This window comes from Micropterus dolomieu, linkage group LG18 (assembly GCF_021292245.1).
Source record: "Micropterus dolomieu isolate WLL.071019.BEF.003 ecotype Adirondacks linkage group LG18, ASM2129224v1, whole genome shotgun sequence".
NCBI classification, from domain to species: domain Eukaryota; kingdom Metazoa; phylum Chordata; class Actinopteri; order Centrarchiformes; family Centrarchidae; genus Micropterus; species Micropterus dolomieu.
In genome coordinates this window covers 13,293,224-13,320,908 of record NC_060167.1, presented here as the reverse complement: position 1 = coordinate 13,320,908, position 27,685 = coordinate 13,293,224, and the positions used below count along the sequence as shown (strand labels likewise).

The 27,685-nt window shown below is 40.5% G+C and overlaps 1 protein-coding gene across 2 annotated transcripts in view; it reads left to right on the top strand.

The window, feature by feature from the left end:
- The first annotated feature begins 711 nt into the window (after positions 1-711).
- asic1b (acid-sensing (proton-gated) ion channel 1b) overlaps positions 712-27,685 on the top strand; it is a 49,859-nt gene continuing 22,885 nt past the window's right edge. Inside the window, exon 1 of one of the 2 annotated variants that reach the window (XM_046029511.1) lies at positions 712-1,383. In XM_046029511.1, the coding sequence (XP_045885467.1) occupies positions 712-1,383 (672 nt within the window). Of the gene's footprint in view, positions 1,384-20,896; positions 21,568-27,685 lie in introns of those variants that run through there. The other variant, XM_046029512.1, reaches the window with a different exon arrangement.

Genomic DNA, 27,685 nt, shown 5'->3' with positions numbered 1-27,685 from the left:
GTTGCTCATCTGTAGTCATTTCAGTAACACCTAAATATTATTTGCATTTGATTACACAACTGTGCTGAGATCATTGTCTTTTTGGGGGAGGAGTGAGGTTATGCCGAACAGTAAAATCAGCAGAAATAAAAAGCCTATTTAGTGCTTTTCCTGCTGTACATTGGCTGCCGATCTGTTACATTTGCTCTCTCCCACTGCGTTTTTTTTTCTTTTCTTTTTTTTTTCTCCTGTAAACGGTGAAACTCTGCCCCGGAACTGTGACCTGTAGCTCTGCCCTGTGGGAGTATTGCATGTCCTATACTCTTCATGGCCTCACCTTTTTTGCCCTCCTACTCCTTTTCTTCTTCTTCTTCTTCTTTCCTTTACTCTTTCGAAGTTGCGGTAGGGGATGGATCTGCCCCCGAGACACAAAGATAAACCCAGGCAAGGCATCTCAGTTCAACTCTAGAGTAGATGTGAATGGCAGGGAGCAGAGTGTGTGGTTTCCTTATCAGCATTTTGCTCCAGAAGATTTGTTTTGTATTTAATCGGGTCAGTATTTTGATACACCTCACTTTAAGGGCCAAGCTAGTTTGACTGATGGGTTTGCGTCAGTAGCCAGATTTGAACACTCTCTGTTTGAATTATTTCATTTCTTCAGGATTTTTGGACTGTTTCAGGACTGGATTTTAGTGAATTTATAAGCACTTTTAACTTGTTCATCCTGCCACCATGCCTGTCCGGATTATGTGCACCATCTCCTTTTCTGCCGACGACGAGCCCGACAGAGGATATGGTAAAGACGGTTTTGAAGATCACTACAAGCGGGTGAATAATAGTTATGGTGGCGGGGACTCGCAGGACTACCTGGATAGGTGTAGTCAAGTGGATGACTGCAATGATGAAGAGGACAACATCAGCGAGGTGGATGACCTGGCCACTTTCTGCGGCGGTTGCTCGCTCCATGGCGCCAACCACGTGTTTGTGGAGAACAAGAAGTTCGGTATTCGCCAGGGTTTGTGGGCATTGGTCTTCACCATGGCCCTGTCCGCTTTCTTGTTCCAGGTAGCTGACAGGATCATGTACTATCTCCAATATGATCGCATCACCCTGCTGGATGAAATGGTGGCCAATAACATGACCTTTCCGGCTGTCACCCTATGTAACTACAATTTTGTTCGGAAGTCTCAGATGAGCTACAGCGACCTGATTTTCATGGGCCCTCTCCTGGGCTTTGAAGAAGGCATGGCACCGGGGTTTCCGCTCGCCCCGGAGCCGGACCGCCAGCCAGGCTCTCGCTTCAGCCTGGATGAGTTCTACAACCGCACTCGACACCGCATGGAGGAAATGCTGCTGGAGTGCAATTTCAAAGGCATAGAGTGTGGCGCTGAGAACTTCAGAGAGGTAGGTTTCACCAAGACCCCACAGTGAGAAAATATGTTTCAAAATGTTTGATCTGTCTGGGAACCAGCAAACTCAAAATTGGAAATCATCAGTGCAGGTTGGCACTTCAAGAGGTGTTTTATATGCGTCTGGTAGACTTGATCGTTTTGATTAATTGGTAATATATTGCATATGGGGATATAAAATTTAATGTTGCTCAAAAAAAAGTCAAGAGGAGGCTGCTGGATTCCATCAAGGAGTATCTTCTTTTTGGGTTCATTGTGATGAAATGAGTACACCCAATAAAACCTATTTCTAAAAACTAAACTGCAATGCCAGGATTTTAGCCCTCACTGGTGGAACTTTGTACAAAATCAATGATACGGAAGAAAGAGTTTATTTATTGCTGTGAGGTAATTCAGTTACTCCATTGTAAATAATAAAAAAGCAGACATAATAAAAGCATGTCCCATTACTTAAAGTGCCATACTTGGCATACAGCTGTTGTTATTGAATTAAACGGGCACTGAAAATGTTCGTGTTGCCCAGAGGAAACTTAAGGGCAGCCTCTTTCTGGACACACATTCCCTGAAATTTTGGTAGATTTGTGGCAGCTGCTCTGTGTTCCTTTGAGTGTCAGACAGCACACAAGCAGAATACTGAAGTATCAAGTAGTGTTGACAATAGCCAGCTTTTGGTGTATTGATTTGCTTGACCTTTGCACAGATATGGATAGGTATGGACAGACTGCTAATGGATGTTCTAAAGTTACAAGAGCTGCAATCATATTAGCACTTAAATGCACGTCCATGACACACTGTTCCTGTTTTGACTAACAGACAACACAATGCCTTTGTTAATGTACAATTTATTTTAATAATTTATTATTGCAGTGTTAGTGCAATATACTAACTACTGCAGTGCAGTAGTGGAAGTTGTAGCGATAGTAGTTTCTAGCGCTCTAAATGATTGACAGAAAAGTAATTCTGCAACTTTTTTGACAATTAGTTAATCATTTAAGTAATCTTTTAACTTAAAGTTCACTGGTTGTGCCTCCTAAGCCTCCTTAAATGTCACTATTTTGTGGTTTTCCTAGTCTTCTTTGACAGTAAATTTTATATTTTGTTTGTTCATTCACTACAAGGAATCTGAATATTAAAATTCTGTTAAAATCAATGTCATGAGTCTGTCAGAAATATAGATTTACTTATATAAAAGGGTGTCATAAATTAATTTATTTACATGTCATAGGGATGATTAAAAGGAAAAGGGAAACAGACTGAAATGACATTAAACACTGAAAGCAGCTCTGACATGATGTGGTTGGGAGCTTCTGAAGCAGAAAGTTGCTCCGTGTCAACCAAAACATAAGACTCTGAGTTTGGTGAAATGAAGTTCTTGGATGAGGAAAATGTGAGGTAAATGGAAACAAAAGCTATGAATATGATTGCACCAAGGCAGATTCTCAAGTGGAAGGGTAAATAATTAAAATCTGAGTCTGTTTATTTACTGAGTACATTGTGTGCATGCAAGATGAAATTGATCCTGCAATGAAATAGAACAATTGCCACAGTGAATAATATGATACAGAAAAGAAACAAAAAGCGTCTCCATCATTACAATACAGAGGTATTATTGGCTTGAAGGGATTCTCTTGAACACAACTGGAACACAACTTAATATTACCACAATAGGAGAGCCCAAAATACTGCTTTGACAGCAGAGTACAGATCTTACACTACATATTTTTGTTCAGGTTTTAGTGTCTTACTCAGGCAGAAGTCAAAAATTGCCCAGGTCGGGCGATCAGTATCACAAATGACAAAAGTGGGGTATATAGCCAATGTTCTTGAGGTGAAATAGGGCCAGCTGTCATCCTCTGTTGATATGCTTTTTAAAAGACAAAGTACTGTGACTGCAGTGCAGTCTGCCATTTTATTAGCATGTGAGTGAGGCACTGACCAGGCCTTATTCAATGACAGACATTACTGCCATTGTGCACTTCAAAGCTCATTCTTGCTTTCATAACGTCTTACTTTAAATTAGATGGGTTGCTCCTTAGATCACATTATCACCTTGCACACCTTGGTGAGCCTGTGACAGATTTTTGCATTTAAATCACTAGTAACTGTGTCCTTATAAACCCAATTATTTTCTAGAAGGTGTTATAAAAAATTGTTTTTCTCTGCTTCTTCTTACACATCACTCACACCTTATTGCTTCAGTTATGCTTTAGGCCGCTTTTTTTTTAGTAAGATACAAGAAGCTTATTTGCTACATCTGTTTAATATGTTAATACCTGACAGTGTCTATGTAAAAAGACATTAAAGAGAAGTTAAACGCTGTGAGTAAAATGGTGTGTGCACGCCTGCAGGTTTCATGGGCAGTTGTTACTGCAGTGAGGCTAAAGATCTGACAAACACAAGTGACAAGTAATCATTTCTTTGTCAGGACTAATAGGACTAATGAGCGCTTGTCAATTTAACTTGAATCCTTCTACATTACAGCCTCCCACTAATAAATCATCGATTGTCCATTCAGCTCAGGCACCTCCATGCAGCAATTATAAACTGATGCTTTCCCACTGTTTTGTTTCTCAGTTTCTAAAGCAACTATAAAATGTGTTTTGTGTTGCTTGAAAATGTTATGTTAATACCCAGCTATCCCTTGTAAGATAATTAACCGCTGCTTACAAAACAACTATTTTTCTTCCCGTTGTGTTGTTTGATTATTTAAACTGTGTATTATATAAACTGAGATATTTGAAGTTACCATGGTATATATGGTGTTTCATTTCAAAATCAAAGATGAAGGGCATCTATGAATGTTTTGAAATCCATGCAGTGTTTACCTTTAGTAGCAATGCAACCACACATAGTATGTTTTTGTTTGAGGGCAGCACATAGCAGTGCCTCTACAGTAGATAAACCTCGATGTTCCCTAGTTTATCATTCTCATACCCGCAATGTGCCTATTATTGATTAAAAGCAATATGTGTTGTCAAAGAGCATTCTGGGAAATCACAAATTGAAGTAAACACAGATCAGGTAAGCTGGGGGAAGAGAACACAAACGAGACTAGCATTATCGCTAATAGGTTAGTTTTCCCCTTGTGGCATATAGGAAAGGCTTGGTCATATCTACAGAGCAGGCTGACTCACTTAACAGCGTGCATTATGTATTTCTGTTACACTTATCTTCTGAACAGCAAATCGATAGAGTGTATTTATTTTGCGTAATGTGGTAATTGGCAGCGCCACTGGTCCAAATGTCGGAAACGCTGAACTCCTGCTAGTGCCTGTTTATTATATCTACTGAAGAGCCACTAATGGTCCCACAGACTCTTTTTGTTGGTGTATTGAGAAGTGGCAGTACAGGGAGGTGAGCTGATTGATTGCTTTCTGTCCCTCTTACTCTCTGGGGCTTTCTGTCCCTTCCTCCTCTCTCGTCTCTGTCTGGTGTTTGTGCATGTGAAAGTATGTTCCAGTGTGTCCATCTGTGTATGTGTGCACACTGAGATGAGCTCTGGCTTTGGGCTGGGTCAATACTGAAGCTTGGCTAATGCCCTGCAGCTATTCGGTTCAGGTTGCAGCAATTCTGTCCCAGAGCAGAATGTGAGCCCCCATCAGAGCAGTGATCCAAATCCCTGCTTCCTGCTCCATCCCTAGCCCATTAGCCACAGCTTGCCTTTCTCCCAAGCTCAGCATTGTCAACAGAATCAGCCAGTGGCTCTGGTTACGCCCTTCTCCTTTCTCCTCAAGAACATCAGTCTGTATACTCCAGGCTCAGGCTCGATCAGACAGACAGATAGACAGACAGACTGTGAGGGAATATTTTCAGAGAAAGGAAAATGAAAATGGCAGAGCTGGCCTCACCATCTGGCTCTGAGCTGTAAATACTTGTCATGGTTCAGCACTTCTTTTAAGCAGCCATTGGGAAGAGATTGTATCAAGGAAAGTGTAATGTAATTATCTTCAAGCATATGCCATGATAAATTAGATGTTACTAAATGATCTTTTAAAAAAGTGTGCAGTAGATTATACAGTAATATGTGTTCCACCAACACAGAACAAAGACTAACTGAATATAGCACTGCCAACATAGAGCATGTGCCGAATTCAATTTGTTCTCGTCCTTTGTGGTGCAACAGTTTCTCAACACCTTGTGCAATTAGGCTAATTAAACTGTCACTTTTCAGATGGAAATAGATTTTTGTGCCTTTGTTTGTAATATGTAGTCATTTTGTGATTTATTTTATATTCTGTTGTGCAAGCCAAATGCGTTCTTTGGAGCTTGATCTATGTTTGATTCTTGCGGTTTCATTAGTTGGTTTGAAGTTCAGATCCATCAGGGCAATACTAGCACAACAACCCAGAAGCATTGTTAAAATTACATGCGTCTGTGCTGAACAGCAAACACTGCCGAATGTTGACAGTTAAGTTGTTTCTCTTCCCCTGCTACGCCTGACCCCGTCTGAGCAAATTGGACTCAAAATAATGGGTTAGGGAAATTAAGTTTGATTAAGCACAAGTATAGGCTCGGTCAGAAAGTGGACGTTGCAGTGTCTGAGTTTCAGAAAGCTTGTACCGCTGAAATGCCTCCTCCCCTCTGAGAGGTGACAGCCAAGGGCAATTAAATATTTATGGTAACACTGAAATTCAGATAGCTGTCTGTGACTTTCTCTCATCTTCTCCGGCCATTATTAGCTGTTTTCACATCAGAAGTTCAGAGGTGCCCTCTTTTATGCATAGCTATAGCTTATCACAATCACATTTTATCATGATTCTGTGAGTGTAGAGCTTGAAAAATAAATTAGATGTTTTTTTGTAATTTTGCATTCACTTTTGTCCTAAATTATATCTAATGCATGTCAGGAAGGCTTTTCCTCTTCTAATCTCCATTTAAAAGAGTGATGATCTAATGAGTGAAATGGGTACCACTTAACCTCATCTACTTTGTTTTCAAGGCTTTCCAGCAATTCATTTTGCTTGCCAGCATGGATTACTCCACTTTTGCTGGCATGCACTTATATCAAACAGTGATCACAAGGGGGCAGTGTTTTACAGTTATTTTAGAACCTAAACTGGTTTTCATGGAGTTCTTGGCACTGTGATGCTGCATGCTGGTTTTTTTTTTTTTTTCGTTTTGTTTACAAAAAATCACTCAGAAATATACTTAATCCCATCTCTAAAAAAAAACTTTGATTCCCACTGCAGTACAACATCAGACCCTCTTAGCTGCAATGACCGCCATCCAGTTAAGGCTTTGTGTGGAAGCAGTGTTGCTGCCAGTGGAAACACAGTGGTTGCATTTTTTGAAAGAACTGTTTTCCTGAGGGATTAAACTCTATTTGTATGTTGTGGGGATTAAAAAGTAAATATTACAAATCAAACATGAGCTGATGTTTGTTCACTGTGGACAGCCTTGGCAGAAACCCATGCATCTCTCTCTCTCTCTTTCTCTGTCTCTCTCTTGCTCTCTCTTTTTCTTCAGATCCCACACTGTTTCTGTACATGAAGGACTTCAGTCCAGTAGAAGACACACTGTGGAGCTCTGACACTGTGTCCTCTCTCTCTCTCACTCTCTCTCTCTTCCTCTTTCCAAGTGACCAATCAGTGTTTTCAAATGCAGCCATTTTAAATCTCTCATCAGTCTTCTTTGGAGGTTGGTGACAGGAGGTACAGTAGCACTCACTCCCTGTTAAAATTACTCCAATGGGACATTTAAATCTGGACATTTAAATCGCCATGTCTCTTCAATATCAGCCAACACCACATAACACAACTGCTAATTAATCATTAAAGTGGCATAAATGAAAGGATAGAACTTTTCACTTTACTGTCCGACTAAGATAAATGACCCTTAATGATGTGAAAATGAGGGATACTGCAGTCTTGTTGGAGCAATTATATATGAATAAGACATATAACAAGTGTCCTATACAGGGTGAATAACCACTTACTAGTAGCTAATTAGGCTGATGAGGGGCACTTAATGGCTTTCTACAGGACTGCTCCCCTTTACTTTATATCAGAGCTGAAATAAAACGTTTGGCTCCAAATGACAGAATGGATGTCAGAGGAGCTGTAAGGAGAAAGATGGTGTCCTTTTAAATGCACTCTGCTCTGGCTTAGTGTTCTCTCTCTTTTTTTGTCTCTCTTTGTGGCTCTGTGTGTCTCTTTCTGTGTGTGTCCACATGCCTGGATGTGTGCCCATGCGTGCATAAATGTGCACACAGACCTTTAGAGCTCTACCAACCCCTTTATTAGGATAATTATATATTTCTGACTGACTGTGCTGAAAAAAAATCTGTTCTCATTGTAGTTCAAGCACATTGAATGATACAGAAGAAGGGATATTTAAGAGGGGTGTATGTGTAGTGTATGTTGGGGGAGGATGTCTAAACACTAGTATGTGTTTTTGGTCAAACTGGTGTTTGCTGCCTCTCCTCTCCAGTTTCATAGATGACTGCATCTATCGTGGTCAGCAAAACTCCATAAGAAAGTAAGTGGCTCTTTGTAGGAGAGTGTAGAATCAGCACCTCACCTCACCCTAGACATGTGTATATGTGTATACAGTATGCATTTATGTTTGTGTGCGACAGACAGAAGAAGAAATATGTTTTTGTCTCTATTCTCTGCATGCGTTAATACCTGTGAGTTCTTAGTGAACATCAGTTCAGATACGCCTTTCAGTAGTTGACTCAGTTACACTGCAACATCCCTTTAATGACTACTTAAAGCTGCTTAAATCGATCTTAGGCAGTCCTGGAAGAAGTCCAGAGATCTAAGCAAAAGTAGTAATACCACAGTGTAGAAATACTTTTTTACAAGTGAAATTGATGCACTGTTGGGCGGCACGGTGGTGCAGTGGTTAGCACTGTCGCAGGTACAAACCTCGGTTGCCCCGGCCTTTCTGTGTAGAGTTTGCATGTTCTGCGTGGGTTCTCTCCGGGTGCTCTGGCTTCCTCATGCGGACTAGGTTAATTGGTGACCCTAAATTGTCCTTAGGTGTGAGCGTGAGTGGTTGTTTGTCTGTGTGTGGCCCTGCAATGGACTGGCGACCTGTCCAGGGTGTAACCCCGCCTTTCGCCCGATGTCAGCTGGGATTACCTCCAGCCCCCCGCGACCCTGTATGCATGATAAGCGGTTGATGATGGATAGATGATGCTGTACACTGTATTTGTTGATTATACTTTCTATTAATAATCTAAATCAGCAAAGTAACTAACTAATAAATCTAGGAGAGTAAAACGTACTTCACAGTAATTGAGTAAATGTACTTAATTGCTTCCCACTACTGATTTTAGGTAACTAGTTGTTTGGAGGAGAGCTCCACACACATTTACAATGAACTAGACATACTTTCACCCTAAAAATATGTCATCTTTCTTCTTACATATCTAGCAGGCATGGGGCAACATTATCATCCTATTGGAGTCATGTTTCTGGCCACCTGACAAATGAAGTGCAGTTCACTGTTCCTCTGCTGGACAAAATACACTGGCCGTGTTCAGTGCAAACACTTTCTGACATTCAGTCAGAGTTACCAGACAAGCAGTCTGAGTTAGCCAAATCAAGTGGGTACGGTAGCTTCATTCAAGCTGTCGGATGCAGGTTTATTGTCGGTGTTGTGAAACCAGGAAACATAAATTTGACTGAAAAGACTGTAACTTCAGTAGATGCACTTGGTTCAGCTAGCTCAAGCTGCTGAAGCCTCATATTAGCTTTGGCCGAACGTAAGAAGGCACTTTTGTGTGGTTAAAAAGACTTTGAATTTGCCCCCCCAATCTTGTAGAGTGTAGTCTCTTCACAGCCAGTATGGACAGGAGGAATGATTACACAACGAGCAAGTCTTTCAACACGTGTATGTCAACTTTAATGTTGGAGTAGTGCAGTAGGGTTTGAGAAGCTGCTCTTTGTCCAACACTAAAATATCACAGGTTTCATCCCTTTAACCACCGGTGCAAACACTTTCCTCTAAAAACATTGTGATTTGAGACTCTGAACATATATCTGCCCAGTCACCGTGAGACACTCTGGATAAGAGCAATGGCAAACTGCCTTAAATGTAAATGAGCTCAAAATTATAAACAGCCCTGTCCTGAGCTAATGTTAGTGGAAGATCTATTGATTGAGCAGTTGTTGTTTCATCCCAGAATCTCAAAGTCAATCTCAGGCGGTCTAGTGCTGTTGGCTTTGGGAAATTCTAGAGGAAGGGCTGATTATATTCAGGGCCACATCCTATTAAGCACAGCTGATGCAAAAATTAACACCAGTAACGTGTGCCTAAGTAGCATACGGTGAAAGAATTACATCAGCGGGGAGGTGTTCCCTCTTGATTCAGACCCGCACCTTTCTGTTCACAGGTTTGTATCAGGACATCATTGTTCAGGCAGCTTTAGACCAGGAGTTATTAGGGAGGGAAAAAAGCAAATAAATCATGCCAGCAATTAGTGACTGTGTCTGCTACACACCTTACACACCCACATGCAAGCACACACGTACACACCGTACACACTCATGAAAGAGCCATCATATTGCTTTCAGTAAATGTATCTCCAGAGGAAACAATATACTGCAGACCAAAATTAAATCAATATGAAAGATCTATTTAGGTGCAACCCAGTAGTTGCAGCTGGCTTTGGACCGCCTATTTCATCCCTTTTAGCAGTCTGATCTTCCTCTGTGTGTGTGTGTGTGGAGGGGTTGTCCAAGGGAGTTGTCAGCCAGTTGGGCTACGTTAGTCCTGCCTTCACGGCATGTCTGACATCCCGCTGACATAAGGTGTAACACATACACACACACACACACACACACACACACACACACACACACATGCACACACACACACATGCACTTGCACACGCTCACCTCTTGCCAGCAGTTTCACAAGCTGCCAGTGTATTTGGTGCAAAACACTTTTTTTGAACAAGGAGAACAAACACAGAATTTGCACATAAATGAACTTTGGTGAAGTAGCTTGAATAAAGTCAATACATCCAGGCAACAAATCAAAGAAGTATATTGTTCCTTTGTATTCCGTCTGTCAGAATAAGCTGGTTAACAGCAGCTGATAAACCTATAACCTAGGGACTGAAGTAAACTTGTCAAGATATTGCCTGAGGATATCACTGGTTTAGAAGTTCTTGATCGTACTTATGCTGAATTAAAAATCAAAAGCAAACTTTTGATGTTATATTTTGATAGGACAAGATTTTTTTGATACGACGTGTTTCTCAGGGAGGAGAGTGGTGGTGCTCGATGCATTTAATTGTTTTAAAACAAATGGCATTGAAAGGATCTGTATCTGGAGAAGGAGAGGGCAGCTTTGTTCATACTGTTGTCTTTTGAGTTTGATGTTACTTTGAAATAGTGCACATTTGTTTTTTATATGAGGCGGCAGTTCTGGATTTGAAGAGCCAATATAATGTATTTGATCTTTGAATAGGCAATGGATTTCCACTTGCTTTCATTACTGTCCTTGATTTCTATTATATTAATAGAATAGTTTAATATTTTAGGAAATATACCAATGCTTGTTTTTCAAGAGTGAGATGAGAAGATAGTTATCAATCAGAGCTGGAGCCATAGTGTGTTTAGCTTAGCTTAGCATAAAGAGTGGAAGGAAGCAGGAGGAAATAGCTTGTCTGGCTTTCTCCAAGGTTTAAGGATACAACATTAATTAACATGTTGTATCTCATGTGTTACATCCATACTCATACTGAAATTTTAGAATAGTAATTTGTGATTTATGGGGAATTTACTTCTTGACAAACAACAGTTTGTCGCACTACCCAGTACTGTACAGGTTTTGGTACTGGTTTTAAACTGGGCAACCTTAATGTGACACATTCCCTGCACCTGGCTGTTGTTCAGCATAAAATACCTCCAGCAAGGAACTCCCCCTAAAAACATCTTGACTGCAGTACCATATTTAAAATCAGACGTGAGATTGAGATCGATCAACTCATCTCACTCTATCTGTTTATATGAGTGATATACTATAGCTTGAATGTGTAATTGCATGCATCCTTAAAACCTTCCACAATAGCCTTTGGTCATTTATACATTTCTTAAATCACCACTGCTGTGTGAGCATATGACAACCACACAATTTTAAGCACCAGCACAGGAAACTCACCTCCACTACTAATAAAACAAATGGATGGATTTAGTTTTACAAGAAGGATTCATTTGTAAATGTCAGACAGAAAGGGACCATTTATTTCTCAAAGGGCCATTCATTCATTTCTCCCTGAGCGACAAATAGGAGGCATCAGGCCTGTGGGGACTGGGAGACTGTTTGCTCTAGCTAGCGGCTGTACTCTGAAAGTCATTCATCAGAACCATTTCCCCTTCCCCAAACTCTCCCCAGCCCAGCTGTCATGATGCTGCCTAGATGAATTAGCGGTGTCATTCTTGTGTTTCCCTGTGCAAGCAGGGATGCTCTTACACCCCCTTGGGCTGTAAATATAAATCTGCTCCATTCAGCCACAGTAGTTATACAGTAAGACTCCTGAATCAATTTTCAGATTAATACATTGATGTGTCATACATGGTGGTGATGCCACATTTAGTCCTTTCACAACACGAAAAAATCTTTTTTATAAGCTACACCGTAGTGATGAAACCCTATTGGAATAATAAATACAAAAGCTACTTTAAATCAAGGAAAATATAATATTAACCTAAAGTTGTGATATTGGGTTCATTGTGTAGAAATATTTTAAAGGGGTACTCCGTAAATGTTGCTCCTCCATACAGTTGGGGGATCCACAAGAGACAGATTACCAAAAAGAATGGGCGATATCCAGAACCACAGAAGTTATTACACAACTGTTTTCATAGGCTGAGTAGTACTCCTCATGACGAGTGCCCCCCAGAGACATCACTTTGCCTGTTCGACATTATTCTTCCACAACATGCGAGCTATAGTGTACTGTTTAATTATTGTAAGGCTGTATGTTAATTACAGCAGTTTAGCATGTTTTTTACTTGGTTTATTACTGTACTTTTTTCAGAGCAGTCATAAAAATTATTATAGTTTTATAACCAAGGATATATATTCACAACACTTACACAATGACACTATTAATACTTAATATGCTCAGAGGGCTGCTGAGAACATCACACAATATTCATGCTTTGTTTTAATGTCACTACCTCAAGCTCTCTGTGCTCCTGAGCTACATCCACCGACTCTCATCTCTCACATTGTTTTTACAGTAGAAGGGCACTTACCTGATGCAGACTTTAATTCAACCTGATAGCCCAGGAGATCGAGAGGCTATTGGAAAAGTGGCCTTCGTAACACTTGTCCCTTACAGGAGATCATGTACACTATTATCCTCAAAATTGTCTCTGTAAATCACTACCTGCTACTCTCTCAGCCCCTGCAGCTACAGGACCCTGCCTGCTGCTGCCCCCCATGCCCCCACAATGCTTCCCTTCGTTTGCTGTGTCCTTCACCACCTCCCTCCCTCCCTCTCTCTTTGCCTGCTCCCTTGTGGGTGCCATGGCACCAAACATTCCCAGCGGGAGACAGTGAGGCGACAGCAGAGAAGCAGAGAGAATACGGAGATCACAGAATGAGAGGAGGAAAGAGGGAGGTAGGGTAGAGAATAAAGGTGTTTGTGAGGAGGGTTGATTTAAAAAAGACACATAACGGAGAATTGGCAGGATGAGGAGAAGTGCATTCTGTTTATGCCCTTGCAAACAACAGCAAGTATTGAGGGTAATGATAGAGGGAAAGTTTTTCCAACAAATTAGATTTAAGAGAGACAGGTAAGCAGAGACGTTGGGAGGGGAGCTGGACAGCGTTGCTCACCTTGTGTCGTGTAGTTTGACTATACATGTCAAGGTCTGGGCTGGGCAGCCCTGCCCCGATCCAGGCCGAGAATAACAGTTTGAGTAACTGCCGAGTGCCTCGACATCCCAGAAGTCAGCAGTCAGACACACAGAGCAATGTGTACCCAACAGGTTTTTTTACTTCAGCGTCCACATATAAGAGGATATTCATGTTGCTCCTGGCACTCCCTTTTCACATACAGAATTATTCATGAAAAATCCACATTTTCATTTATTTGTGATGTTAACAGTAGTAAATCCAATCCACCCACTCATCCGGCAGGTAGTGTAGTTCTTTTTCTGTTATTATCTACACAGGTAGATGCTTAACACTTAACACATATATTGATCTCCAATCTCCAAAACCCAATCTCTAAAACCCTCCCACTTTCCCCACCACCAACAATACAATAAATGTAAAATACATATGTATCTTCCCGACATCTACAGATTTATCCACATGCAGACTTTTCTAAATAAATAAAATAAATATGCATAGTAAATATCACCAGTATCAGCTGAAAAACAAATATCCAAATGCCCCACATATGCAGCCATCTTGCTTATGTGAAAGCCCCTGTATAACCAGAAGATTCATTCAAACATATTACATATTATTCCCAACACATCTAATCAATTATGTGTGTATGTACATCTGAAGAAAAAAAGGGACAAAGGCTAGTGAAAAGAGTGTATGCTATACATAAATACATTATAGGTCCAAAAACTATCTTGCAGGTACTTATGTGATATACGTCAACTCCAAATTTACACCACAAGTTTGAATACTAAAGGTGGCATTTTAAATATATATATTTATAGCATGTAATTCTGCCCTGAGCATGTCACACACTGCACGCCAAAAGGTGTAATCCTGACTGGCTTGCTAAACTGACTGATAAGATATGACCTCAAGTGGCAGTTATTAAATTTCTGTGCTTGTCAGTGCCTTTTCATTCATCTTCAGTTGGCTTTTAAGCATTTGCTGCTTGACTGGCTCCACTGATTGAAACTGAAGACATTTTCTCATTTAGAGGAACTGTCAAAGCAAAAATCCACCCAAAAAAACAGCTATCTACAGATTACTCTTATTCACATGAGTTCCCAGCAACCAAGCAACTAATGCTCTGTGGTGTTCAATAGCCTGCACTAGAAATTCATGACATCAGCTTGCAATGGATACTGACATTTGTGCATGGAATGTTTCCATAATTACATCCTTTTTGTTTCATTGTGGTGCCGCTGACAAGTCTGAACTCCAAAATGTGTCCATAAATTTACCCTGCACACTGTCAGGGTGTTAATGAAAGTCCCCATCAGCTTTATGTTTAACAGCGCTAGGATTTGTCTCAATAACATCATTGGAACGACTTTGCAAGAGATAGATTCATACTCTAAAATGAAAATTGGGCTGTCTGTGATTATAGTAATGCTCTATGTGTATATTTCCCATTAAGGCAACAGTATTGGGAAGCCTGAACTGTTACTTCTTTGAAGAAATAAGTAAGTTGGCGTTTTATAGACTCAAATGTTCTGCTATGGGAGTATACAGAACATTGAAAAATCAATAGTCTTTTAGCCAAAGTCCGCATTTTTCTGCCCAGTACTAATCAAGAAAGCTGCTTTTTATTTATTTTTATTTCTCTTTATTCACTGGTAAATTCATGGTTTATGTTAGGAACATGTCAATCAAACACAACATTTAGTTACATCTCAAATGCGTAGCTATTAATAGACTTAATATATGTGCCCAGGGTTCCCTAAACAATATCCCTGTTTGCTTTCATAATGGGTTCATTAGTTTCAGAGCAGCATGCATTTGTTATTCTGTTGTTGTTACACTGCTGTGGGATTGTGTTTCCCTGTCAAGCCAGTACATCATTATCCCTTCACCCAGACGGATTAGATTGTTGCACAGAGCCCTTCCTCTTGATGAGCTGACTGGGGAAATGGGGTAGAACAAACACAGTTAAATGCCAAAAGTGTCAGGATCCAGGATCTTTGGTGTATTCTGATGCACCGCCCACCAAGTTTTTTAATATAAGTTACAAATGCACACCCCAAATGTTCATGCTTAAACTTCAGTTAGTCTCCTGCTTGCACTGGATCAGGAAAGCTAATATTTATCGTCTCTTTCTTTGCTCACTTTGTTACTCTCCTATTCGCAGATATGCAGCATTCTGTACATGATACATAACTGAATTCAATCAGGCACACCTTGATTTCCATGGTACAACTCTAGAATATGGGATTGTGACATCTCACTGTGAAGACATCATGGGCCCACAGTTGAGCAACCATTCCCCATGCCATCTTCACTCGTTAAAATATGAGTAATAACTCGAGTAGAAGACGTGATTGTCCTCAGGAGGGACATTATGACGTTTGCTGCAGTATATCATCGGCAAGTGAATGAGAGCTAAAAGTATGAGTAAGCAGGCTGTATCATGTATGAAGCCTGAAACACAGAGACATTACGCTGCTAGTGTTTGCCTGATCTGTTCCTCCTACTAGTACTTGACTTTCCTATCATTTACACTCTGTGTGCACTGTCATGCAGTCTGTGGGTGAGTGACGTATTGACTGGACAAAAAAGCAGCCCAGTTATCCCTAAGAATTGCACCAATGTAGGAAGTAGTGTGACCTTTATGTGGTGAGGCAGGAAATTAGGAGTGTGGAGATCAGGGCCCTATTTATTAAGCTTCTCAGAATTACTCATAAGAACACTGCTAAGAACTGACTAAGAGTAAAAAAATTCTTGGCTCAAAGCTGTGCTTAAAAGTTAGTTATCAAGCATCATAGCCACAATTTGAGTGAAGTGTAGGACTAAATCTTAAGTGTCAGTCTTTGCTGTGCCGCAAACAGGATTTTGGATGACGATGTCGCCAAGGACCAATGACTAAATAGATTTCCTTCTTTAAGAATATTCTCAGAAAAATTCACATTGAATGGTAAAATTCCTAAGAGGAGTTTATATTCAACACACATTTAACAATAAAGAATTTTCAAGATAATACATTATGATATAGGCCTACACATTAATAAATGAAAGATAAAAAAAAGTTTATCTTGATATGAGCGCCATCAAATGCGCTCCTGTATTGCCGGCTATATGAATTGTGTTTGCTTCTGTCGGATTACGGGGGGTGTTGTTGGAAAGTCGATGAAACATGTGACAGAATGTGGAGCTGTAAGTGCTAAAATGTTGTTTCCATAATTATTCGGCTTATTGATGGTTGTGACGGGCCAAAATCATCAGCATTGCTGCGTTTGTCCTGTGGCAAATAAACAAAGCATCATCACCACCTTCAATTTAACTGAAAACGCATTACTGCATAAAGTCTGTGGTGAGATGACGTCCCTCACCAACTCTGACAAAGTTTATGCCTGTGCGGTCTGACACCGTCTTATTAACTGCGCGTCGTCAGAATTGATCCTCAGCGTCTGACACAGGAGCCCAGAGTTAGCGACCCTTCACAGACCTGAAATTAACATTCAATTAACCAAAATCTTTCTCTAGCTTTAACCAAGTGGATTAGTCATGTAGCACTAACTAACTAACTAATAGTTTATTTGCCATAACAACAATCTTTTCTTAACCTTAACCATACCATATTGGCCATACACAGATATTGCACCAAGAATCTTTTAAATATGTAAACAGATTGTAATATCAACGTTCTAGGTTTCAAATCTCATATATACATATACACAGATATGAAAGTATATTTTTATTATGACTTGTTTTTGTAGTTTTTATTAAATTTTTAATATTATTTTGTGCATATGCAACATTGCTAAAAAGAAGCCTGACTGCAAACAACTTGCCAGCTGGCCCCAGTGCAAGACTGAGCTAATGTATACATTTTTTATATAGTGAAATACTACTAGTCCCAGCCAGGTATTCTGTGTGGTAATTTGATTAAACACAAATGACTTAATATGCAACATTTAAAAGCACACAATTAATAAAATAAAGGTTTTAAAACATTGGGAACCCCTACAAGTCCTCAAGATCAGGTATAGCAGGACCCACCTTAAGGCCCTTTCCATGTCAGTTCATGTTGTGCTTTGTGGTGCATATTTCTATCTGTCTGTTCTATTTGTCTAATATGTAGTCACATTTTCAAAACCCTAAACACAGTTAGCCCCACATCCGTCTGGTCATACATACAATTAACACAATTCATGTTGTTTACACAGAATATGCAGTCAATTATCCCATTTCTTAAATGCTATGTTTTTCTTTATGTACAAGCTTACCCAATACCAAAACTGTGGCTGTTTTTTGTGTTATTTACAAATGCTAGCACACAACATGTCAGAAATCAAGATATCATTTTCAAAACCTTAAATAATGTATAATGCATCTAATAGCAGCTCAAAATCTATATTGAAACAGCTGATAGGCATTTCTGAATAAACATTTCATGGAAACATTGAGAAATAGCTGATTAATTGTAATATGGATAAAATAGATCACAGCTAATTCCTATCTCAACCAGAGGCATATACAGGTGTTGAAGTTTTTTTTTAACTTACTACACAATGCAGTAATAAGGGGACTTTCTGGAGTTGTGCTGAGAAAGAAAGAATAATCTCCAAAAAAGGGAGAAGAATAGTTGGGCCAGGGAGAGGAACAGTGCCAGAGAGGAGTAGCTGAACCAGGGTAAGTGTTTCTATCCAGGTACATAGCGAGAGACGACATTAGATGTGATGTGGATGAGAACATGTGCCCAATGCTGAAGATCATATGGATTAGAACAGGACTGTGATTTTTTTATCCTTTCCCCTGTGTGCATTTTTGTTTATTTCAGTGTAATTGCTGTACATTTACTCATTTGGCAGACACTCTAAAGCGACTTACATTTGAGGAACAACATACAAGCATCAATAAAGCATCAATACAGTAAGAGATCTACAAGTGACAATAAATATTAGTAAGAACTATTTGCACATACAGCATCAATAGGGTAAATACATAAAGAAATAAGTAAGAGTTAACAAATAGTGCAATCAGTACAAGATAATTGTAAGGAGATAGAAGAAGATGAAGAGCACAGGAAGTGCATGTTAGAGGTAAGCGGTTAGAGGTGTTGTAAGAGGATGTGTTCTCGGAAGAGATGAGTTTACAAGAGTTTCTTGAAGTTAGAAAGGGACACCCCTGCTCTGATGGCGTGTGGTAGCTCGTTTCACAATCGTAGTGTTACAGATGAGAACAGCCGAGACTACAGTAAGATTGCTTTGTGCTTAGGGATTACAGAGCCAGGAGGCGTTCATTGGAGGAGCGCAGTGCTCAAGGAGGAACGTAAACGTATTTGACAGTATTTTTTAGCTTTTACTTCTATAATTCATTCACTTAGATCTTTTTCCTACTCTACATTCTGTAAAGTAAAGATTTAATTTAATTTTATTCACTTTTATGTAGTTTATTGCCAAAAATTCACACATTTGACCCTCAAGCTAAAAATGTAGGGTGGTTTACAGTAAAAGGAAACTGAATTACAAAAAACAATGGATTTCACATTGTCTACCGTATGCAGGTACAACTGAAACATGAAAAGCAATCCAGTTTTTGTAATGCCATCAGCTGTTTGTATTTAGAAAGTCGTCGTGCTATGATTGATTGATATGTTCCTCTGGGAAAGAAAACATGCTAATGTTTTGTTGGAATGATTTGATCTGAGTCAGGTTCACTGTGCTTTGATAGAGTTTGTTTAGTAGATAATGTTACTTAGCATTTAAAATGAGTTTGTGTTTAAAGAACAAGATGCGGTTTTGAGCAGAAAATGTACTATTTAACTAATTGTGTGAGGTAGGTGTGCTGCTGAGTTTTGATCTTGTATCCTGAGTTTAGGTAAACGCTTGTTAGCAATTGAAAAAAACTGTAAAAGGTCAGCACTGTCAAGATGTCTTGATATAGCCCATATTCGTGGGTCAAAGTTTAACTGATTTACTTCACACATGATTGAATCCACCAGTTGCAGAGACTACATTGAATGATTTGAATTTGCAGTGAAATTTCAGCATTTAAGCTGCTGGTGTGACCAAGCCTTAAATCTGGAGCAGCCTGGTTGGTTATCCAGTCTTGCCCTAACGTTAGCTGAATTAATTTGAAAGAGAAGAGATAGGGCAAAAGATAAAATTATTACCCACACTATGTTTTCTAAACCTCCTTCACAGTTTACCATCCAAGCACTTTACAGACTGACTTCCTTGTTCCTTGTTTTCAATGTGCAGCGATGTGAGGGATTAATACTAACATTGTTTACTTACCAATAAAGTATAAAGTAGTTTAGATAATCTGGCCAAACTGATGGCTTTTTTACAATCTATCTGATTGTCTGACAGCAAGTACCCAAATGGCAAGAAACTGGATTTATCCTTTCAGAGACAGAAAGACAAGACTACAAAATGTATTCACTGAGTACACCTCATTCATGCTCTCTTGCTCTTTTAATTCACACCATTTCCTTCGCACCTCTTCTAAGTCAATAAACTACAGACACACACTCACACATATACACTGCAGAGAGGGAGTATCAGGCCCATGTGATGTCCAGCTTTTACTCTGGATTGGAACACTGTGTGATGATGATCAACCAAGCATGAACCACCACTTAACCAGCACCCCCTGAGAGAGAGATGGTGTTCGCAAAACGCTTCGTCAATGGTGCGTTTAAAGCCTCTGCTGCCTGCCAGAAACAGGTTTTCCCTCATCACAGCCAAGCCGGGGCACCGCAGGGTCAAAAAACCCATTAAATCTAAGTTAGGCTCCTCAGGACTTCGGGAGATGCTTAAAAGACGTGCAACATGATTTGCATTAATTTACCAGCAGCGTCTTGACCTTTTTGTTTTCTTCCTAACATTTCACACCTTCCACTGAAACACATCAGAGAATTGACAGTCAGGAATGTCATCCAGTTTGCGTACACCTGAGTGTCACCAAAATGTTAAGCGCCTGGTGAACGTTTTTGTCGGATGTGCAATATTTAAAATTCAACTGGTGGAAGAGCAATGAATGAGAGTCTCTACAGCATTACCTTCTATAGTGCAGTGTTTAATTTTGAGGAAGAATACACATTGTGAGCCAGAAGGGATTACTGTGTGTGGTGTTGTGTACCTGTGTGCGCGCCCATAAGTGTGTGTGTGTGTGTATGTTTGTGTGTGCCTATAGGTGTGTGTGTGACAGGCTTGAAAAGGAAGACAAATGTTCTGTAGCTTCTGAGGCCAATGATTTCATTCACCAAACAGCACTGAGGATATTCTGAAGTGTGTGTGTGTGTGTGTGTGTGTGTGTGTGTGTGTGTGTGTGTGTGTGTGGAGTGAAGGTGGAGGGACAGACAGAGATGAAAAAGTGAGAATCAAGATAGGGTAATTACAATATGACTGTCTCTGTAGCATTTCTTTATATTTTCAGAGACTAATGTTGATTAAATATGCCCCTGGACTCCTGTTGCTGCACAGTGGCGCATTAAATCATTCTGAATAACTTCGGTGCCCCCCCCCCCCGGACAAGCTCAGGGAGCGCTGTGCTGCTGACAAAATACTCCCCCATCACCGCACAAGCTGCGGATCAGTGCCTGAGAGGACCAAGCAGAGCTGCCTGCGCTTCACTCTCTCGCTCTCTCTCCAAAGTCGGTGGCAAACAGCAGCCATCTGAGAGCGCAGAGGAGTTGAGGCTCATTCACTGTGACCACAGCGGGACAGATGTTGAAAGCGAACACAAGCCTCCGTCCAAAATGTGCCAGTGCGACTCATCTGGATCGAAACCGAAACCGGGCTCCCTCGCCGAAGCCGGGAAGCTCTTCCTGAAGCACACCACCTTGCATGGTTTGAGGCACATCTTCCTCAGCGGGTCCTACCCCCGGAGAGTTGCGTGGCTGCTGGCTTTCCTGGCAGCTGTGGCTCTGCTCTTCACCTGGTCCTCAAACAGAGTGCGGTACCTGCTCTCCTCGCCTGTGTACAGCAAGGCGCACATGGTGTACGCCAAGCGACTCGTTTTCCCCGCTGTCACCATCTGTAACCAGAACCTGCTGCTGCCGCGGCGCATGAAGAAAACGGACATATTCAGCGCGGGGAGGTGGTTGGGACTTTTTGGGAGGAACTGGCAGGTCTCCCCCGCTGCGAGAGAAGCGCTCACGCCTCTGCGGGGCGACGGTGGAGGGGACGCGGGGGAAGAGCCCCCGTGGTCCCCGCTGTCTCGGATTTTGGACTTCAACCACTTTCTTCCTCCTCCGCGGGAGTCCCAGCCGTCCATGAGGCAGCTGCTGGACCGGCTGGGACACCAGCTGGAGGAGATGCTGCTGTACTGTCGGTACCAGGGAGAGCTCTGCGGGCCGCGCAATTTCAGCACCGTGAGTGTGTCGCCAAAGTTCAGTTCTTCGTTTTAACTCCCCCACCCCTTCCCAACAGGTTGATGCAGCTTTTTCAATTACAGGATGAGTCAGAAGGTGAACTGATAACTGCCTGACATTATTTTTTATGTGTTGGCTTCTGTGTAGACTAATTAACTTGCTTTGAGCACATGCAGTCACCAGGCTGCACACAATGCAGCAGTCCTCTGTACTGTTTCTTGGTTATATGCCTGAGAGTAGTCTCTCTATATCAATGCTGGTATAGCTAATATTACTATATGGACGTGAGCCGTGCTGCACTCCATAGTGAGTTTACAGGGATTTATATTACATAGGCTAACTGGATTTCATCTCACAATATATCTCCATAAGATTGCTGTATTCCTCCAGTAGTTTTTCTAAATTGACTGACTTGGCAACACTGGAGGTGTTGGAGTAGCAATTTTTATTCCATAAGCATCTGTTCTTTGTTTCTCATCCTCTCTCACTCCTTCACAACTCATTTAGCCCATCTCTCTTTTTGTCTGACTATTTAACCCACAGACACAACAAACAGTGTCAAAAGTTAAATCATTTCATTGGAGATAACTCGTCCCTCCTTTTGTCATCCATCACTGCTGGATAAATGTGCATACAGTCCTGAGAGACCAAACTGCCACTAATTTTGACTTTTGATTCATTTAGCAACGCTTTAATGCACTCCCCGACACTGTGATGGAAAACACTTAGCATTGGCCTCATTGGTAGACTGCAGCCCCATTGATTCCACTCCATCATCGCCTTGAGAACAATGTGAAAGCTAGCGTTCCTCTCTCTCTCCCACCTCATTACCCAAATTTGTTTTCAGTTAAGTAGATTTTCTTCTGGTGTTTGAAACACAGTTTGATGTTGGGAAATCTGTGTTTTGTTTGCAGCAGGCATGACTGAGGGTAATGTATGTTTTGAGGGAAATGTATTGAAAGTGCTTGCCCTCAGTCTCTCAATCTCAAGTGTCATCAAACCGTATCCCAAAATAATGCATCAAACAGATTTTTTCTTCACAAATTGAAATGCAATTTAAATGGAACCACAAAACAAGTTATCACAGTCTAACACATTTCTTCCTACCAACATCTTTAGGAAACACTTTCAAAGGGTGACCAAGCAACGGCAGCCTATTTCAGAGATAAACATAATGTCGAAGTCTGAGTTTTGGGGATATGTGCTAGCGCATAGATAATCGATGATGCCCTACTTGGCCTCAGGGCAGACAAGACGAGCTGTCGGCATGAGTCAGACCAATAGAATCAGTCACACATGAGATGTGAGGTGTGGAGGAGGAAGGCGAGTCTCTGCCTTCAGTAGGTTTCAGCATGTATTGACTTATGTGCAGGAACCCCCCATGTTGTCGGGATCCCTCTTGAAACTATAAATTTGGTCTACTGGCCTCATCAATCCATCCTGCCCTCCATGCAGCTGCTCCATCCTTCTTTATGCATGCTTAATTCTCATCAGGCAGGCATCTCCTCACTTGCAGGTCTCTGACATTGATTTCAGTTACAAAATCAATGCGAGAACATGCAGTCAGCCTCTGTCCCTTCTGTGCACCCTTCTGATGGACAGCTTTTTCACAAATTTTTCTTAAATCCTACTGGGAAGTGTAACTGAAGGTTTATTAATTCGCTGTGTTTCCTCTCTGGATAATCAGTGCAATGGGCTTTGTGGATTTGGGGCCTCGATATGTATTTGTGTTTTTGATTTTTATCTGATATCAGTAACGGACCAGACACTTAAAGCTATGTTTGATGTTTACATAATGGCCACAATTATGCATAATAGGAGATCAAATTTCAACCATCGATAACAATAGCTGTGAACATGAAGTGTCGGAGCTGTGAACACAACATTGACCTATTATGATCTTATTAAGTTGTTATGGTGAACTTGTGAGCAAACTATTGCCTATTTACACATCCAGCAGACATTGCACAACATTAGCATTCATTTGTAGTTATGTTTCTGGCTATCTGATGAAAGATAGTCCCATATTCATTGGTCTTTTAGCTCAGTTCTGCTCTCCACAAACTCCTGAGCTAAATATATGCTCCACTTTGTTCACCAGCTAGTCGCTAACTTTGTCAGCCCATAGTGTAAGTTTATCAGAGCTTTTTCAGTGAAAGCAGCTGCTTGCACTGTCTGTACATTATGCTGATCAGAGCGGTGAGAGTAAACTAAAAACAGTGAAGTTGCAGGCCGTAAAACCAAAACAATGAGCTGACAGACCCTAAAAAAACTCTGTGGAGCTGAGAGGAACTGTAGAGTTCATAAGTACAAGTGACAGAATCCATTATACATAAAAGATCTAAATCAGTGCAGATGTAACAATAGTCCATAAAGCTGTCCAACCATACGCATTTTATTTAACAAGTTACTCTTTTGACACTCACAGTTTGCTTTCAGCTCTCTCTACCTACACATTTAACTCACACCTGCTATCTGAGACCTAGTCAGAGGTGTTTTGAAAAGTGTAGAACAACAGGTGAACAGAAAAATCCCGTACAATATAATGTCCTTTGATACTACATTAATAAAGGAATCATTTGCCTTAAACGTTGATCTTCAAAGTTCATTCTAGACCTTGGAAACAGCAGTTGACAAAACAGTCTCACCTCAAGGTCCATTTACTAGCTGTTCTGGATTCTCATCTGCTGATGACAACTGTGTGATATTGTGATGTGCACGAAAGCTCCAAAACAACTTCTAAAAGACCTGAGGTGAGATTGGTTTTGGTGAGATTTGAGAAGCTTACCATTATGTTCAGATTCTTTTTTAGGCTGGTTTAAGAGTTTTGATTCGAATCTGTGGTATATTTATATGTTTGTGGTAATGCATTGGATTGTTTTATAGTGTAATATGTTTTTATGTCTTTTGCAACACTCCCTCCTCATACAGATGAAGTACAGTGGCAGAAAGTGGCCACACCAGAAAAATAAGCTGCCACACTTCATTATCTACTCATTAATTGTCTTATATGTCAACCATAAATTAATTACATATAACAGATTGAGAATATCTATATTTTTAGCTGAGTTGATTCAGTGCCAAGTAAAACCCACACAATCTTTCATAGGTGTGTGTTTTTGTAACTGTCATAACACATTGCACCTTTTGTGCTCAGCTCTGATGGAGAGGGGGGAAAGTGGTTCCCTGGCAACTTTAGGGAACAGCTTGTGCATCCTTGTCACATTGTCATGTGAATGATAGCCGAGGGCCATCTCAACAGTTTCGGGCCGTCTGTCTGTGAATTATTTATCAAAGAGGGAGACGGTGACATTTCTACACCCTGTGAGAACAGGAGAGGGTGATGTCTCTCTCATTGATTTTCCTCACAGGTGGGGTCGATTTAAATATAAAATTTCTCTGTTTACAAGTTAAGAAGATACCATGGTTCTCATTTTGAATGTATAGGGCTCAGTGTTAAGCAGTGTAAGAGCCAAATTCAATACCAGATTTATCTCCTCAGAAAAAAAACTGCTTAGATTTATCTCCTCAGAAAAAAAACTGCTTAGGCATCACAAATATTTGCTCACCCTTAATGCTAAATGTATTTGAGCAGCAGGTTTCAAACGTTTACTATCACTGTGTAGAGGATTTTAATACTGCTTGGATTGCTCCACTTGAATTACTAAATTTTTAAGTAACTTTAAATATTAAGGTTTTGTTTTTGCGATGATGGGGTTTTTGCCTCTCTTAAAAGGATGCACTTTTCAGAAATAACACATAGCTCCTGTTGAATTGTTAGGATGTGTTTGGGAATTGCGCGAACACTGTCAACAACATTGAGTGAGGCAGGCAGGCCGTTCGATAGACAGACATGAAGAAGCATGCTGAGACTGAGCACAAACCTTAAAGCAACAGAATACAATGAAGATCCTGACTCCCCAAGGTCAACACAGGCACCCACTGCTGCTGCTGCTCTTCAGTCAATGCAGCCAGCACTATCTCCTGGTTACCACAGCAACTCTGACTACCGGCCTCCTGTAGTCAGTCACTGCATTATCAACACATACACACAGATGGCAAGCAGGGGTGGCTGTACACATGCACGCAAATTCTGTGCACACACTCTCCCATGTCAGCATGCTCATTCATATTCTCGTGCAAATATGTGTGCACGCTGAGAAACAGACGCACACAGTTCCTCACAATCACGAACAAGCTTATCACTGTTATCTTGATGTTTGTCAGCCAAATGCTTTTCTCTTTTCTGTGTGAGCAGCAATGCCGCTTTCTCTGAATGTTAAAGCGTGTCTGCTAAAAAAAAACAGTCTTGGAAAACTGCAAATGGGTAAAAACCTTGGAAAGGAAGGAAACAAATTGGTTGGTTTTAGATTATTAAGTAAAATGTGGGTTGTTTGGCTGTTACAGGGTCTCATGGGGACAAGCTATGCTTCTAAAACTCTCAGACTAAAAGCAAATACCTTTTATTTCTGTGCAGCTGATGCAGGTTAGGTATCCTAAGATTTCCCTATATTCCAAAGACTAATGACAAACAATGATCTGATTATGGTGAGAGGCAACTCCAGGACTAAGATGGATTTCTGGTTTGTTTCCTTGCTCTGTAGTCACTGCACATAAGCAGGAGTTGGAGGCTCTGCTTTTGATTCAGTTTTGCCAGATATGCACTTGAAAGGTCACATCTCATATTGTGTCCGAGTATCAGAAGGCTTTTATTACATTTCACCACTTTGTGTCTTAAAAGCTCCTATATATTCGCAACCTGAAAGGCAATGCATTGTGATCCACACGCCGTTCTTTCCCACACTTCACTGAACAGGATTCACATTATACAAACTTTTCTTTTGTGAAACATGGCTGCAATTTTTCCGGGCTCCGTGCATCTGGTGTTTGTGATTTGAGTGATTTGTCATGAAGTGCTAATGTCTGACTCATAAGTCACCCATGTCATAAACGCCTCCCTATGTGTTCACAAGGTCCTAACAATACATTCACAACAAATAAAGCTTTTTTTAGGCAGTCTCAACAAAGTGTTATGATGATCTAGATATTTTTACCGCTATCTTACAATGAACCCTAATCTCCATGTTATGTTGCAAGCACAGATTTTAGACAAAGGTTGACAGAAAGGTTGAGACTGATTTCAGTGATTACTTTTCTGCTCCTATTTGTCATTTCGTCTCTACGAACGCCTCCTCCGCTTCCTTTTACGATTTCCTCATATGAATGTCAAAATGTTGAAGGTTAATAATAAGTTAATTGTGAGCTACAACGCTTTGATACATGGCTCCCAATCATGTGGCTTGACAACAAAGTAGAGGACATTTTTATTTTGGATCCGGGCCATTACTTTCCATTTCCTAATGTCTATGATTCGATTACACATCCATTAGTTCACTGGCAATCATGTCTTTACCGATAGGTCACAGTTCCCTGCTGCACTCTATAGTAGCTGTCCAGGAGATGCTACTGTACAGTACATGCCTGATGAACTAATAAGGCAGAATATACTTCAGGCGTGTATTCTGAAGGCAGGTATGGTTGGGCTTTGACAAGACTGCACCATGTTCATTGAACTCATATTGCATCTGCAGATTTGTGTCATACTGTGGAGATAAAGTGGGACTGGAGCATGTGTAGTTCGCTTGATCTGGCCTGCCATCTGCTTTGAATCCAGATGGGAGAGAAAAATAGTTAAGGGTCATTTGATTAGAGCTGAAACAATTAGTCAATTTTAAGTAAAAATGCCAAAAAAATTAACTGGTTCCAAATGCATAAAAGTGCAAATTTTCCAGTTAATTAGTTACATGTCATTTTGAAGACATTATATGACAATTGGGTATGTGGTGGTCATTTTTTAATATTTTGTGGCATTTTTATGGAACAAATGATTAATCTTGAAAATTATCGCAAGTTGTAACAAAGCATTGTTTTCATAATCGATGGATCTGCCAGTTCAGTTCTCTTGATCTGTTGATGACTCATGTGGTCTCTAAAAAAAAATGTCACAAAATAGAAAAGCCCAAGGTGATGTATTAAAAAAATTTTTCTAACAGTCCAAAACCATCATTTGAAGAAAGGCAGAAGAACTTTACATTTAAAAAGCCTGAACCAGTGAATG